Source organism: Leptonychotes weddellii, chromosome 14 (genome assembly GCF_054177405.1).
Source record: "Leptonychotes weddellii isolate Sample4059 chromosome 14, ASM5417740v2, whole genome shotgun sequence".
In the NCBI taxonomy this organism is placed as follows: Eukaryota; Metazoa; Chordata; class Mammalia; order Carnivora; family Phocidae; genus Leptonychotes; species Leptonychotes weddellii.
Genome location: NC_138382.1, coordinates 78370856 through 78387171, shown reverse-complemented (window position 1 = coordinate 78387171; position 16316 = coordinate 78370856). Strand labels below are relative to the sequence as shown.

The window sequence follows — 16316 nt, the reverse complement described above, 5'->3', positions numbered from 1 at the left end:
CCACTGAGGACTCCCCAGGGGCTCTGCGTGCGGCGGGGAGGCTGACCTGGGCCCTCCGGGTTCTGCGGCTGGAAACGCTCGCTGGGATGGCCGATACTCTGACACTCGGAAAACACAAGGTCACCAGCAGCCCCCGAGTTTAGGGGCTGATGGGACCCTTGGGGCACTAGGGGCTGGGGACTGAGCTCTTTACATGGCCCCCCTTCCCTGACACCTCCGCTCCAGCCCTTCTGCCTGCGGTCCCCACGACTTCCCGACCCCCTCCATGGGCTCCTGTCACTCGGGGTGTTGCTGCCCTCAAGCCCAGCGGTGGCACTAGCTCTGCTGTCCTGTGTGTCCGAGGCAGGGTGCCAGGGCCTCTCCCCAGGAGCCCCCCACCCCCCGTCTCCCGAGCACGCCCATGCTCCCAGCACACTGCCCGCTTGCTTGCTGATGGCGGGACCTCCCTGTCGCTGGGCTCCCGGCAGCCGGGGCAGGACCTGCTACGTAGTTGGTGCTCAGCACGGTCCTGTCCCAAATCCCCCTGCTCCCACCCTCGCCTCTTGGGTTACAAACCCCAGCCCTGCTGGGCGGGCCTGTCACCACCTGATCCTGCTGGCGACAAAGCTCTCGAGCCCAGCATCTCTGGTCCAGGGGCACCACCCTGGGCAGGGGTCGCCGTGGCAACTGGAGGCAGCAGGGAGGCCCACGGCCAGATTACCATGCAGTGTTGTGTGCGCCCATGTGTCACCTGGGTCCCATTCCTGGGGGGTCACCAGGGGCTCCACTCACGGCAAGAAGTTGGGGTTGGAGTCCCGCCCAGCTGGACGCCCTTGCCTCTTGCACACGGGCCCCTCTGCCCCCCTCGCCGAGGTTAGCACACCGCCCCAGCTGTGCTCCCTGGGGCCTGCGTCCTGGAGCACGTTTGGAGGACCCTGGGTTTGGGCAGGCGTGGCCCCCATGGAGGTCATCTCAGTCACTGGCCTGTTCCAGTCAGGGCCGCCCCTGACTGACTGAGACCGACAGACCGGGTCAAGAGGCTCAGCACTGCCCGGGGCCCCCCACATGGCTCGTTAGGAAAACGGGGATCAGCCCTCCCAGGCCCAAGGGCAGGGCCACATCCTGAAAACCTGTGAGGAACACTCCTTTTCTGGTCTCCCCTCCTGGCTTGGCAGCTGTCCGAGCCTGCTCTCTGAAGGGGACGCGGACACCTTGCGCCCTCCCAGCCCCCCGGGACCGCCTGGCACGTCCTGAAGGCCCCGCCCAGAGCTGGGGCTGGTGCCTGCGCAGGGAAGCAGGCCACCGGGCAACTGGCGGCCCCACACAGCGCGCTCAGCGGTGGCTTTAGTCATGTGGAAGGCAGGACAAGGAGCCCTCCACAGGGAGGCCACCCTCCCAATTCCCCAGGCCCCCCACGCCTGATCCTCTTTGCAGACCCGGGAAGGAGCCCCCGCGGCTGGTAGTGCGTGCTTCCAACCGGGAAGCAGAGCAGGCCAGTCGCAGCCAGGCCCAGCGGCAGGTGGGGGGCTTGCTGGGGGGAGAGGTGGGGCTCCCTGTGCCCACCCCCTTCCAGGGAGTCCAGGCTGAGCTCCCACGGGCAAGGACAAGGCCTTGACCCGGGCGGGGGGCGCACAGCCCACAAGCACAAGCAGCAACAGGCTGGTCCGGCCACGGCCGGGGCCCCCGGAGCCACGCGAGGCCTCAGGCCCGCCAAGGGGGAGGCCGTGGGGGGGCGCTGACTCCCCCGGGGGAGGCCGCCTCTGTCCTGCCTCTCACTTCCCGAGGCCTCAGGAGGTCCTTGCGCGCCGGTGTGCAGAGCGGGACCTGTGTACGCGTGCTGTGTGCAGCGTGAACACGGTGCGAGGGCCGTGTACGCACGCGTGTTGCGTGGACGTGGACGTTGTGGGCAAGCGCCACCTGTGAGCAGGCCTGTCGTGTGCTGTGCACACGTGCTGTGTGCGTGTGGCCTGTGTGTGCACACGCGTGGACACATGTCGTGGGAGCACATTCTGGGGAGGAGAGCGCGAGGGGAGCCACGGGCCTACGACCGTGGGGTTCAGCCACTCTGCTGGGAGCGGCCCTGGGGCCACAGGGCAGGACCGCAGCTCCAGGGTGCCCGCCGGACCGAGAGCACGAGAGGATAGACACCATCGCCAAACTGCGGCCGCGCCTGGCCCAGCCCCCGGAGGGTGTGGCGACGAAGAGCGTCCATCACACGGGACGGAGCAGATGCGGTGTCGTCATCTCATTAGCAACGGGGCAGCCAGATGACATCATTCACTCTGCGGCCCAGTGTGTGAGCCACTCGCCCACTCGGGCTCGGGCAGCCTGGGGCAGGGCGGGTGGCCGGTGCCCTAGGACGCGGAGGGTCCCGCACGGGCCGCGGAGCAGAGCAGGCCAGGGAAGGAGCACGGCCGCGCAGGGGGCGGGGGGCGATGACCCGAGTCTGGGGCCTCACTGCCCTGGACCGGCCCCCGCCGCAGGTCGGGCTGCAGCCCGGACGCCCGCCAGCCCCAGACAGGAAAGCCCCCGGCAGAACAAACGAGAACAGCGTGGTGATCTATTTTTAAACGCTCATATTTTGTTTCTCCTCTCACGTTTTTCTGTGTTTTCCTTTCCACGTTCTAACACCGCTGTTGGTCCGTGGCCGGCACCCACGGCGGTGTTCAGAGAACACGCAGGGAAGTGAGTTCACAGTCAAACAGGGTCTCGGGAAGGCCGGCTGGCAATGGGGGCAGAACAGAGCAAGGCTTCAAGAATCACTCAGAAGGGGAAGAAAACCCCTGACCGTCTGGGCCCCACCCCTGCCCGAAGGGAAACGTCCACGCGGCGGTTCGTACAAAGCCCATGCGCTGCGTCCGCATCCGAACGCTCCACTGAGAAAGCTCTCCTCCATCTCTAGAAGCAGAAACAAAACAAGTCCCACCCCCCCCATCATCCAAGTATACATGAGGGATAAAATTACATTTGTACAAAAATAGATTTTTTTTTTTTTACCTTTCCCGATGCTTTAGACATTTTCTCTCTACTCTCTGTATGTACTTGTCACCCTCTGAAGTGTCCACGGCGCGTCCCGGCTAAGGCATTGCTGAGGATGGGGCCCGATAAGGCTGCTTGCTCCAAAGCATCTTAAAATAGATGCGCTCCTTGCCTTGGGATACTCACTCGAACCCGGATTTCACCAAAGGAGGGGTCCTTATGTACTTGCTTACATGAAGCAAATTTATAGGAAAACGGGGGGAAAGTCTTGATTAAAAATAAAGACAGAACGTTGGTAACTGCCCCGCGGCTGCTGTCGGCGGCCTCGGCCCACCGCGGTCTCTGTTCAGCACACGTGTCACACAGCACACCTGCGTGGACGGGGAGCGGGCCACGTGCCCCGATTCCGTGATGGGGACAACATCAGCTGATTACCCACTGGCCGTGCGTCCGGCCGGGCCCTGCTGGTGGCCCCCGCAGGTGAGGGGCCTCCGGCATGGTGTCCGCGCTTGTCACCGGCCCGAGTCCTCTGGAAGCCGGGGCCACGGGGCCGTCTCTGCCTGGAGACCGCGTGCTTCCAGGTGCCGAGCGCAGGCCGGCTTCCAACGAGAGGCCCCCTGCAGACGCGGGCGTGGTCATCCTCGCTCCCCTGCGGCGGGAGCCCCGTCCCCGGTGTCCCCGCGGGGAAGTGAGTCGCCGGCGCCCGAGGCACCCCGGGCTGGGCCGAGGCGGGGATGGGCAGAGGTGGCTAATGAGCTGATGTTAGTGCTATCTTTAGAAAATTAAAGATTGTCCCACCAAAATAATAATAATAATAAAAATAATTACAAAAATCACCGTAATTGAACCAGATTGATAACACTACTAACGGTCTGGTTAAATAAAACTCCTACCTCTCTACTGAGCCATGTGCATCTCCCCACTTAACCCCCTCCCCCAACAGCACTGAATGCATGACAAGGACAGCAGAGGGATGAAGAGAGGACGGCCCCGCGTGCCCTCGGTGCTGGGGCTGCGGGCTGGAGGGGCTGGGGGCTTCTGGCTTTCTCTGCTGTAGCCTGGGGGCCTCGGCTTTCCGGCAAGCAGCCGGCGGGGGACGTTCTTAGGAAGAAGCTGACGCTCCAACAGACGCAGTCCTGGGCTTTCTCCACTCGAGGCCCCCACATTCCCAAGGACCCCCAGGGAAGTGGGAGAGGGCAGGGCGTGGATGACGGGGTGCGTCTGGCTGCAGAAGGCACCGGGGGTGTTGGGTGTGGGGCAGTCTACCGTTCCCACAGCTGGGGGGACCCCAAGAGCATCACTGCCACAACCGAGCCTCCAAAGGCTGCCGAGTCTGGGAGCTGGGCGGGCCCTACACGCCCCGCCCCTACCGCCCACGTGGCAGGGGACACCTCCCCTCGTTACAAGCGGGCTGGCGGCAGAGGAAGGAGGCTTTTCTGTGGTCTTCTGGAGCCTCTGCCGGGTGCCTCACCTTCAGCTTGGCTGGGGACCCTGGAAGGCAAAGCAGGGACACCTCCTTCCCCACGGGGCCTGGAGACCCCTCCCTGCCTTGCCCCAGCTGGGGAACCTGACTCTGGGGAAGGCATCCCCCTCCGCCCCGGGCTGCTCATGGGGGCCACAGGAGGGAAGCCAGGCTACAGAGCAACCCCTCGGGAGCTGCCTGCATCACCCCCACCAGTGATGAACGCTGGGTTCATGGAGTAGGAGGCGTAAGACTGGAAAGTACTCAGACCAAAGGGAGGGCATTACAGTGCAAAAGAAGCGGGTTCAACCTGAGAGAGCCCCTGCACGCCCAGAGCCCAGAGCGCCCCAGCCCAGGAGGCTGCGCCCCTGCCCAGCTCGGTGGAAACGCTACAGAAGCAGGCACGGCCTGGCCTGGGGAGCCGTCAGCCAGGGCACGTGTTTGAAGGGGCCCCACATCCGGCTGTCCCCGAGGGGCAACCAGCTGCAGGCCCAAGGACGCTGGCATGCCACAGTCCCCGATTCCAAGAGGCTCCCACACAGGACAGGCCGCCAGCAGAGAGGGCCTCTCTGCCAATAGCTCTAGGAAGCAACGCCACCTGCCCCTTCCCGCCGGGCTTACGTGCCCCCAAGTCCCTCCCCTCTGCACACCCCCCGTGGGTCCCCGGCTCCCTCCAAGTGTGCACAGCTGCTGAACACCCCCTGGGGAACGCACCCTCCTTCCTCCCATCCCTGTGGGTCTCCCAGGCTCAACCTCTGCCCATGACAGATCAGCACGGCCCAGGACTTCAGGGAAGGCCAGGAAGCGGGCTACCCTGCAGAGACCGGGGGCGGGGTGCTGCCCCTCCGCACAGATAGCAGACAGAACCGCAGGCGGGCCGTACACGGGGTCTGCCTACCCCGGCTTGTGTGCGGCTGTGCGGGGGGAGAAGTGGAAGCCAGGGTGACGCGAAGAGAAAAGCAAGGTGGGGAGGTGGGTGACCCCAGTCCCTGCAGCCTTGAGGGGGCCCAGAACCCTGCACGAAGGTCGGCTCCTGTCCTGCTTGGCTCGGGGGCGACACTGCAAGTCATCTTTGGAAAAGGGGCTTCTCGCCCTTCACTGTGAGGGAAGGGAAGCCTACTCGCCCCAGAGCCCCCCTCGTCCTCCCGGGGGGCGGGGCGGGTCTTCTGCGCTCTGCTCCTGAGCCTGGGTAGGGCGCCTGACAAGAGGCGACAGGGATCACTCCAAACACAGGAGGGGAGCACGGGATGTTCCCAACGCGGAGCGTGGCTCGGGGGCGGGGCCTGCAACCCGGAGAGCCACCCCCACTGCCCAGGGAAGCGTGCGGGCCTGGCCGGGCTCACAGCAGTTCCGGCCCCAGGAAAGCCACGGCCCGGCTTTGCGGGCGAGGAGCACTGAAAACAGCGAGGTGGCCACGCTCGGAGGCTTAGCAGGCTGCGCCCCCACATCCGCAGAGGCCAGGCAGAGAAGGGGCGGGGACGGGGCTCAGCTGAGAAGAGCAGCCAGGCGGGGCGGCCGGGCCGGCGGGCCTAAGTCATTTGGTGGGGGGCTTCTAGCATCTCCATGAGGAAGGTGTCGATGGGCGTGTCCCCGATGAGCTTGAAGAAGAAGAGATGTTCCAGGCACTTGAGGCCGATGGAGCGCAGAGCCGGCAGGCGGAGCAGCAGCTTGGCGAACCTGTGGGAGGGCCGGGTGAGGGCGAGCTGGGCCGTCCTCCCACCCTCCACCCAGCGCCTGGCGACCTCCTGGGGACAAAGCTGGTCCCGAAGCCGCAGCAGCAGGGCCCGGCCTGCGCGGAGCCTAAGCGGGGGCCAACCCCTCAGGCAGCAGAGAGAGCAGGCCAGGGCCTGGGAGCAGGAGTGTGCTGGGTGGACACGAAGACCCCGAAGAAGGCCTATGGAGTAGAGACCTGGGGTGAAGGACCAGAGGCAAGACGGTGGCTGAGCTGGTGCAGGCTCAGTAGGGCTTCATGGGAAAGTTAAAATACGTGGGTCTTCTCCAAGGGCAACAGGGAGCCACGGCAGGATTTTAAGCAGGGGAGAGAGCTACAAAAACGGATCTGAGTATCAGCAATGCCTCTGGCTGCAGTGGGGAGACCAAGGTGGAGCGGCTCCTGGGCCAGGGGAGCAGGTCTGTGCTCAAGCAAGCCTCCGCTCATAAAGCATCGGCATCCCGTGTGCCCCAGGCCAGCGCCCACCCCTTCCCCAGAAATGGCTCTGCTGGAGCTGAGCCAGAGGCCCGATCCCCAGGCCCTGCCCGGCCCGGTCGGGGGGGGGGGGGGACGGAGAGACCGAATTGGGGAGGGCAGTGGGAGGTGCTGGGGCTCTGGGAGGAGGGACGCCAGGCTCAGCTTCTCAGCTGCCAAGGACAGTGCCCTGTCCCCTCCGGGGATGTCCACAACCGTCCCCCACAACGGCATGGACCCTCATTAATTATTCACAACGTCTGTATTTCACGGGAGAAAGCCCTGTGGTTGGCGGCCACACAACCCACGTTTTAAAAGCAAAAACGCAGTGTAGAGGCTGGACCGGGGCCAGGGAAAGCTGTTTTCTGCTGAGCTGGCGAGATGGGCTGTGGCAGGGAGCCAGGAAAAACAAGCAGGCCGGCCCTCCGTCCTCCCCGGCAAGTCTCACTTTAAACCAAACCAGATGGGGGCTGCGAGGGGCCGGGCACAGTCACCCATGTGTGCGGCTGAGTGTGCCTCAGGCTGGGGGGGGGGGGCGTGGGGGCGGGGCAGAGGGAGGCCTGGTGCCCAAGGGTGGGGGGCACGCGCCCTCCGAGAGAAACCTTATTGGAGGGAGGGGCACGAGTCAGGACAAGACTTGCGAGAGCACCAAGCCATAAACAGTTCCCCGTCCCCGCAACCGTGCGCCCGGCACTGCGGACCCGGGAATGAGACCCCAGCCCTTCTGGCGCCCACACAGCCCTGCACACGTGTACAAAGCACCCACTGTGTGCCAGCGTCCATCCCGGCTGGGGGTAAGCGCACCAAGGCCCTGCCTCTAGGGATTCCCTTGAGGGGCAGAAGTGCCCCGGCTTCAACCTCGTGCTCTGCAAGGACAGGCCCTTGCTGCACGCGGACCGGTGTTCTGGGTGGGCAGCAGGAGCGCGAGAGCATGCACTCACTCGGGGGCGCGGGGGCACGCCGCCTTCTAATTCACACAAGGTGCCAGAAGGGCTGGGGGCCGTCTTGCTGGGGCAGGGGGTCATGAGACCCTGAGGCCCCCCGAAAGCAGGGGCCGGGCGGGGGGCTCACCTTCCCGGCTGCTCGGGGTACTTGTGTTTGCAGTAGGCCTCCAGGGACGCGTAGACCTTCTCCCGCAGCGCCTCCACCTCAGCTGGGTTCGAGAGCCCCTTGGAGTCTGCAGGGGGAGGGGCCGCAGGTCAGAGGCCTCGGCCCAGAAGGCTGCGTGGGGCACCGGGGCACTCAGGCCCGCTCCCTCACGTCCCCGCTCGGCTGGGGCCAGCAGTGGCGGGGCAGGCTCTGCCCCCGAGGAGGCCGCCCCGGGCTTGAGTCCCGGCTTGCCACTCGCTGGCCACATGCGGCCCATCCCTGGACTTCCCTGCACTCAGCTTGCCCATCGGGGGTCAAGTGCAACCAGCTGCCCTCACCTTCTCCTGGTTACCACGGCAACCAGGCTGAAGCCGAACCCTGGCTGCCTTCAGGAGTCAGTTCCTTTGAGAGGGAGGAAAGCTCAGAACTGTCACCCCCAACAGCCAGCCCCACACAGGGCAGTGGGGGGAGAGGCCGACAGCCAGCCTGAGCCCTGGGACCCTGGGGGCAGGAGCCCAGTCTGGAAGGCGCTCTGCCCGTGGACAGAGATGCCTGGGACCTCAGCCACCAAAGCCTCCAGGGCCCAGGGGTGGGATCTAAGGAGGATGGGACAGACGTTCCAGGGCTTAAGCGGGTGAGCCGTCACGGGCCTTCCTGACCCAGTCAGAGCCCACCCATACCAGGCACTCCTCTCAGCTTCCCTGTCTCCTGGGGTTTCCCACGACCCGACAAGCCAACAGAGATGAACCCCTCTCTCTCCATAGCGGCCACCACGTGGTGTCATGCTAGGGCTCACAGGCCCTGGGTCTGGCCCCAGCCAAGTGTGGCCCATCCTGATGGCAGAGGGGACAGAGGCTGGAGACCACAACTGCCCGCCTGGAGCCATCTGAAGCCGCTGGCCCCAAGTGGCTCCGCGGTGGGACAGACCTGCTGTCAGGTCGCCTGAGCCACAGACTGGGGGGCTCATGGCCAGCACGGCCCCTGGCAGCCTGACACCCCAGCAGGCGCACCGGGGTCCAGCGTGAAAGCCGCAGGTAGTCTGGGGCCCTGGGCACCTTGGGAACGTGCCAGGCTTCTCCATAGCTCAGCACTCCAAGGCCCTGGGGGGGGCCCTCAGCACCAGCCACGTCCTTCCAACAGCCTTACACCCTGGGGGACAGGGAAGCCGTGCCAGCAGCCAAGCCGCGCACAACTGGATGGAACGGGGACTCCACCCGGCAGGGCTAAGATGCACGGCCCCGCCTCCCATGCTGGCAGGACCACAGGCTCGGAGCATAAACCCGGGGACAAAATACCCCCGGAAACGGGCTCTCCCCACGAGAAGACACTCCTCTCCCACAGCCAGACCCCTCCGTGCTGGAGCTCATGGAAGGCAGGAGGTCAGGGCCCACCACCCCTGGCGCCATCCCGGCTTCCCCGCTGGCTGGCCAGCGCCCCCAGCTCTCCCCAGAAGCCCGCAGCAGCCCCGAGGGACACCGCCCCTCCACGCCCCCACCCACCGTCCGGGCTCCCGGACTTGGCCACGAGCAGCTCATGAAGAGGCTGCCTCCTCTGGAGCCCAGGATTCCGGGCAAAGTGGGGCCACACTTCGGATGCAGCGCCCAAACCACGAAGGGTGAGCACAGCTCCCCGAGCCACGCCGCATGGAGCGTTCACAGGAGCCACGAGAAGGTGGCATGGCCAGTCCACCCTCGCGAGGAGACGGGCGACCGGCCCCACAGCACAGCACCAGCGAGCGCTCGGGGCCCGAGGCCGGACAGCAGGCCGCGCGCCAGGGAGGAGGCCGTACCGGGGTTGAAGAGGACAATGGCACGCAGGCAGCCCAGCTCCGTCTTGTCCATCTGCATGTCCCGCATCTTGGACACGAGCTCCGTCAACACCCTGCAGAGGAAGCAGGCCAACACCGCCGCCCCGGTCAGACTGTGCCCCCGCCTGGACCACCCCTCCCCCAAGAAAGACCCCATGGACTGGCTCGGGATGCTGGGTGTGGACCTGGAGAGCCGATGGAAGGGCGAGGCCACACGGGGATGCCGCCGGCTCCCACGCCCGGCCTGTCCCCTCCCACCCAGAGAGGCGCTTGCTCTCCTGCCCTCAGGACGGTCTGCATGTGGGATCTACCAGGAAGGGGCCCCGCGACCACTGTACGGAGGGGAGCCAGGGACCCAGACACGTAGGGCTAGTCCACTGCCGCGGCTCCCCACAGCCTGAGGCCGCTCCCCGGGGTCCACGGGAAAGCTGTTCTCCCCAGGATGTGGCCCTCCTTTATCCTCCCTAGCTGCCAGTGGGGGTTCTGCTTCTTGTCACCAGGCATTCACGGCCAAAGCAAGGCAGAGAGCAGAACTCTGAGCCACCCTCGGCTGGCCCAGCCCCTACAGGCAGTGGTGTCCTGCCTCCGTGGCCTGAGCTCCCCAACCTCCTCCACCTGCTCACTGGCCCCTAAAACTCGACGGCCGTGCCCAGGGAGTGCTAAGTGCTCAGTGAGGCTGGACCACAGGGGAACAAAGGATGGCGGCCTGGGGAGGGCCTGGACAGTCACCCCGAGGAGTCGGGGAGTCCCCGAGGGTCTGCAGGCTGCAGAGGAACAGATCCCCGGGAGCCTGGAGGACAGACTGGGAGGGGACGGGCGCTCCAGAGGGTGCCCCGAGGCCGGGGTCCCCCGCTCCATTCACTCGGAGGGCAAAGGGGAGCTGGTTCTCTCTGATGTTGCTCGCTGGGGTCTAACCCCGCACCTCCGTCACCATCACCTCTCCAGCAGCTGGACGCAGAACCGGCAGCTCGGAGTATGACAGGGGCTGCATTTCTAAACCAAAGCAGACCTCAGGAGGCTGTACTCTCTAAAACGGCTTCTGTGGACAATAAAACGCTGCACTCCCTAACCGCCTTTGGTGGCACCCCATACATTAGCTTGTTCAAGGCCCTGAAAAGTCCCGCAGCGAAGACACATCTATCCACTGTTCAGACCAGCACTTGCCAGGAGACGTGGCCACAACCCCCGTCTGCACTCGGCACGTCCCAGGAAGCTCACGGGCCTACTTCTCGGTTCTACCAACGGCCCTGAGGGGCAGCACGCTTCCTGAGTTTACGTTCCCGGGGTGACGGCGGGGGCTCCGCTCGCCTCTCACTGCAGAGCTCCCCCACTCAGGGGCTCCCTGGGAGCTGGCCACCACCTCCCCTCCCCTTGGCTGAGGCAGACGCCACCCAGGGCCCCGGAGCTGGAGCAAGGCGGACTGCGTGTCTGGAGAGCGACCAGAATGGAGAGGCGGGGCCGCCGCCCAGCCCAGCCCTGCCCTGCCCCTCCGCGGGGGTGCCGGGGAGCGCAGGGGTGCGGGGAGGCGCAGGTGCAGCAGCACACACAGGGCTGGGGGCTCGCGGGCTCCCATGCTGCAGTCGTGGCTCGGGACACGGCAGCCGCTGCATGACGGTAACTACGCTGGAATCGCCTCCTGTCGGAAGGTGTAGTTTCCTTCCCGTGCGGGATGTCGAAGAAAAGAGCCCGAGAAACCAATCCGCACGTTCCGCCCGTTCCCAGCGCACGGGCTTGCAGAGACGCGAACCTCCAGCCTCGCACTACTTCCACATGGAACAGAACGCATGCGGAGCGGGCCGCGGACCCCACCTGTCGAAGATGGCGCCCACCCCTGCGCTGTGGGCGCTGTTGCGGTGGACGTGCAGCCCAGTGGCCAGGAGGATCCCGTCCTTCACGGCGATGGACCGGTGGGAGAAGGAGGCGATGAGCAGCTCATTCCAGCCTGAGGGGAGGAGGGTGCACGGTCACACGGCTCTGTCCCCTCCCCTGATGGGGCTGCTGCTGAGCCCCACAGGCCGCGGGCTGTCGCACAACATCCCACAGCGGGCTCTGTGGGCCCCACCCCCATGAGTGTGCCACAGAAACGAGGGTCCCGAGCACCGATGTTCGGGCAAGGCCTCTTTCTTCCATGGTGCAAGCTCGGGCAATAAAGGTCCTGAGAAGTCCTGCACAGAGCATCTTCTTGGGCTCTGTGTCACCCAGCTGCTTCCAAACCCATGTGCCCAGGGAGGTCTCTTCCCACAAAAGCAGGATGCTCGTGCCACGGAGGATGTGGGGGATTCTCTCTGGGGCGGCCAGAGAGCAGCTGCCCACCCGGTCCCAAGCAGCAAACTCTCCAGTTACCACGTGCTGCACGAGGCACCAGGAGACAGTAAATCCTTCAACAGAAATAAGGCGTGTCAGAGCCTCAGGCAAACAACACTCTCTCTACGTAAGCTCCCGGCTCAGACAAACCGGTGTAGGCGTCAAGGGTTAAGAAAAAGCCTGGAAGCAAAACTTGAGATAGAAATGATTTCTGCGCTGGGTTCTCAATGACTCCTGTGGACGGAAGCCCCAAGCCAATTCCACAGAGACTGCCCTGTCCACAGCCACGCTGCCCACGCCCAGAAGGCTCTGGGCTCAGTGGCACACAACGTCGCACGGGCTAGCCCACTTCGCACTGACTACAATCCTACAGAACAAGGGACAGCCCCGTCTTCCAGAAGGGGAAACTGAAGCCCGGGGCAGGGTAGGGCTTACCCCATCACACAGTGAGTCCGGCCCCCCGGCCCCCGTCGCCTTCCCCTGGTGGCTTTGGGTGTTGGGTGTTATGCCCCAGCTGGAGTGAAAGCTCTTCCAGAAGGTGCTCCCGGCCCCCTCCCAGGCCCACAACGCCGGGGACGAGAGTTCTGCTGGGGGCAGAGCCGGCCCCAAGTGCATCTGTTCCCCCCATGGTCCCCCCCAGGGCAGGATCACTCTGCAGTCACTCTGCCTCTCTCTGTCATCGCCCCCCACCCTACGGCCTGCCCAGCCTCCCCCTACCTCTGGGCTGGCTGCCACCTCTCCCGCTGCCCCAAGCACACCCAGGGCCTGGCAGGCACGGGGCCAGGCTGCCCTCTGATGTTCCCGCAGCGCCCAGCACGTGCAGATGGCCCGGCAGGACAGGGGGTGCTCCCTACCGGCCCCCCCGAAAGGCCCAGCACCAGCAGAGCTGGTGCACCCGTCCCTCTGGCAGGAACCTGCACCAAAGACCCTAGTCTCCGCGGAAACTCGGTCTCCACTTGGCATGCCGGGCACACGTCGGGAACCGGGCCTGACCCGAACCCCAAAGCCTGTTTTCCCACCCCACTTGCCAGCACTGCAACCCCACGCAGAGGAGAAGCGGAGGCCTCAGTGTGGCGAGAGGGCAGAGCCCAAACCCTCCAGGGCAGCCCGTATTGGGCACACCACCCCCGCCCTCTCCAGAGGTCCCCAGACAGCCCTCGACCCCTCCGAAGGCCACTTAGAGACCCGAAACCAATGACCTCCTTATGGGTGGGGGCAGCAAGGCCAGAGGGGAGCAGGGCCCAGGTGGGAGCCCCACACCGCAGAAGAAAGGGGTGTCCCAGGGTCCCACCCATCCATGGGTCCCCGGGGACCCTGCCCTCTCCCTCCTGTATCTTCCCCGGCCCGGGCCAGCCAAGCCACTTACCTGCTCTCAGCAGGATGACCTGGTCGTCCAGGGGTAGCTCAGAGAAGTGCGGGATCCGCTTGGCCCACTCGACCAGCGTGAAGAGCTGTTTGTCTGCTGCCTGGCAGATGTTGGTGACGGGGTCGTTGGGCTGGGCAGGGGGAGAGGCACGCAGTGAGCGCCGGGCTGGGAACATGGCCCAGACCGGACCGCCCGCCCCACGTGCTATACCTGCCCTGGGCTGAAGAAGGGCCCCAGGGACCGTGTCCTAATCCCCTGAGCCTGCGGGTGGTGAGCCTGTGGCTGGTGCCACTCCATGTTTCCCTTTGCAGGCATGATCGAGGGAGGGGTTTTGAGGTGGGAGGGTCTCCGGATGACGGGTGGGCCCAGTGTCAGCACAGGGTCCCCGCAGAGGGAGGCAGGGGTCAGAGACGGGAACCCGTGAGCAGGAGAGAAGCCGCTGGCTTGATACTGGAGGAGGGCCTGGGCCGAGGACGCGGAGTCTCCAGCACCGGGAAGGGCAAGGGGACGTCCTCCCCAGAAGGAACCAGCCCTGGGGACACCGCGACTCTCGTCCTGTGCTGCTGACAGTGGGCTTCGGACCTCCAGGACCATAAGAGACTAAAATTGGTGCTGTTGGAAGCCCTCAGTGTGGGGGCCGAGTGACCCCAGGGCACAGTCGCGGAAACCTAGGTGCAGGCGTGAGTGCCGAGCTGGGGTGGGACTCTGAGGGGAGTAGACAGTGCCGGCCCCTCCAGGCCACTTCTTCCTACTGGGTGTGGAGAATGCACACAGATGGGGGCATCAGAGGCCTTTCCAGAAAGTTCTGGCCAGAAGGGGACTCTCCCCTCATTGTCACAGATGAGGAAACCAGGCAGGCCTCAGTGGAGCCCCTCCCTGGCTCCTGGCCGGTGGACCCTCTGGGCCCTGAGCGAGGGGGAGGACAACAACCACACACGACGGCCGGGGGGTCCTCTGAAGAGCTCCCACCAACAGAAACCGTCTGCCCTAAAGAGAGGTGCGGTCTGAGCTCCCGGGGCCCGTGGGAAGGGCCCGCCGAGGGCGCGCGTGGGACGCCCGGTGACAAACTGGCACAGAGGCCACCGGGTCAGAAGGGGCTGGTGTGTGCCGATGGGGACATGGAGCTGCAGGGACAGGCATCAGCCACGGCTTCCGGGGCACACGGGATCCCCAGCCGAGGGTGCCAGCACCCAGAAGCCCCCCACACTGGCCCTCACCCCAAGTCCCTCCTCTGTCCCCTCAGCAGATTCTGTGCAATGGGGCCACGTGCCCCAGCCCAGCACCCCCGGGGGCACTCCTCCTCACCCTGTGATTCACGCGGGCACAGAGGCTGGCCTGCGCGGGGTCCCCAGCTCACGCGGCGACACGCCCAGCAGCTAGCACACCAGAGGCCAGGGCCGGGTTCTAGCAGGCGCCACCCTGGCCAGGCTCTGCTCTTAAGAGGCTCGGGGCAGCCCCGTGAGGGGAGAGCCCAGGCCCAGGCAGGTGGAGAGGGGCCCAGGGAAGCCACGCCGGGGGGAGACGGGGGGATGCGGGGGACACCTGGGAGGAGCCTAGAGCTCTGCCACAGGCTGAAGCCCAGGGAACCAGCCTCCCTGGCCACTGGCTGTTGGCCCCCAGGAGCCCTCGAGGGGCCCAGAGCTGTCCCCAAGCCACTCCCGGGCAGGCTAGTGCCCTGACAGACGATGGCGGGACCCCCCAGCAGAGGCCCGAGGCTCCCCCAGGGCTCGAGAGGCGGCAGGTACCCTCCTGATGCGCCGCACTGCTAACAAGATGTCCCCGAAGGGGAACCCAGGCCAACCCAGAGGAAGCCGCGGCAAGGTCAGACGCAGGAAGGCAGGCACATGCTGCCCCCGAGATGACAGGTACTCCCGCTCAGCCAGCCCCTCTGTGCGGCCCAAACCACGGGACGCCACGGCTTTTCCTAATAACGTCCTTACGTGACAAAACAAAAAGCTGACAGCCCTTTGTCCCTCGCCCAATGTTTTCTGGAGTTTCTGTTCAGTCGTGCAAGCCTCGGAGCTGGCCACCCCTCCCCTCACTGGGACGGGGAGGGGTCGAGCCCTGTGTGCACCTTCTCCCTGACGGGGCCCAGAGCAGAGTTCCGAGCGGGGCCCTGGTGTGCAGGAAGTGCAGGGAAGCAGGGACGGCCCACCACCCGGCCACAGTGGCCTCTCGGAGCACATGGACCCTCCCGGCCTGGGATGAGGGTTGCGTGTGAGCGCCCACGGGACGAGCGGGCAGGGCACCGGCCGGAGCTGGGCCGTGAACAGCCGCTCACACGCCACCCCCAGCCACATGGCGGGGAGGGACAGTTACCACACCACACGCCCCACTACTCACTGCCGTGCGCTAGGGGACAGGAAGGAACCTCTGTGCCATGTCGCAGGGCCAGGCCCATCTTCACAGGACCATGAAGGCAGGCCAGGGGGAAAGGGGCCCCCGGGAAAAGTGACACCTCAGGCCAGACAGAGCCTGAGGAGGAACAGAGGGAGCCACACGTGCAAAGGCCCTGGAGTTGCAGGAGCACAAGTGGGGTGTGTCCAGCACGGCAGGGGCCACTCTGGGCCAGGCGGAGGACAGAGGAAGAGAGGCCGGTGTGACTTCAGGGCCGGCCACAGGGCTCTGATCCCAGCCCCGACCCCACATGAAGGCACAGTGAAACCTCCCCACGTCCTGCACACCTGGGGCAGGCGCAGAACGCCCAAAACCCAGCTGAGCAGTGGCCCCAGGCCACACGGAGCGGGAGAGTAGGTGCTGGCCCTCAGCATGGCCCGTGACAGCTGGAGCCTCCCATCCAGCAACACCCACCAGGGGCCAACAGTCCCCGAGCAATGCTGGCCCTTGCCGCCCCGGGGGAGGCCGTGTGGGCAGGGGTGGCGCTCACCGAGTTGGGGTTCAGCCCCATGTTCGCGTCCACATATGTCTCGGTCTTGGGCTCGACAGCCAGCTCTGCCTCCAGAATCTTCTCCACGGGCATGTCCTCATTGGCGCTGCTCGTGGACTCCACCTCGTTCTCGTTCCTGTCCTTGCCCCGCTGCCGTTCCTCCTGTACGGCTGTGGGGGGGGGGACGGTCAGCCTGCAGCTCCCTCGGCAGTCCCCCTGCCATCGGGGTCCGAGCAGCCCAGCCCCGCCGAGCCAGTG

General features: G+C 65.7%; 1 protein-coding gene across 4 annotated transcripts in view; it reads right to left on the bottom strand.

Annotated features, from left to right (window-relative positions):
• Positions 1-2540: 2540 nt before the first annotated feature.
• The window catches only part of RXRA (retinoid X receptor alpha), a 97736-nt gene continuing 83960 nt past the window's right edge, over positions 2541-16316 (bottom strand). For 3 of the 4 annotated variants that reach the window (XM_081803913.1, XM_081803912.1, XM_081803911.1), the window contains exons 5-10: positions 16059-16228; positions 13172-13301; positions 11311-11443; positions 9484-9575; positions 7677-7782; positions 2541-6097 (exon numbers count right to left, since the gene is read on the bottom strand). In XM_081803913.1, coding sequence (XP_081660039.1) covers positions 5950-6097; positions 7677-7782; positions 9484-9575; positions 11311-11443; positions 13172-13301; positions 16059-16228 — 779 coding nt within the window. In that variant the 3' untranslated portion in view covers positions 2541-5949. Of the gene's footprint in view, positions 6098-6150; positions 6466-7676; positions 7783-9483; positions 9576-11310; positions 11444-13171; positions 13302-16058; positions 16229-16316 lie in introns of those variants that run through there. The other variant, XM_081803910.1, reaches the window with a different exon arrangement.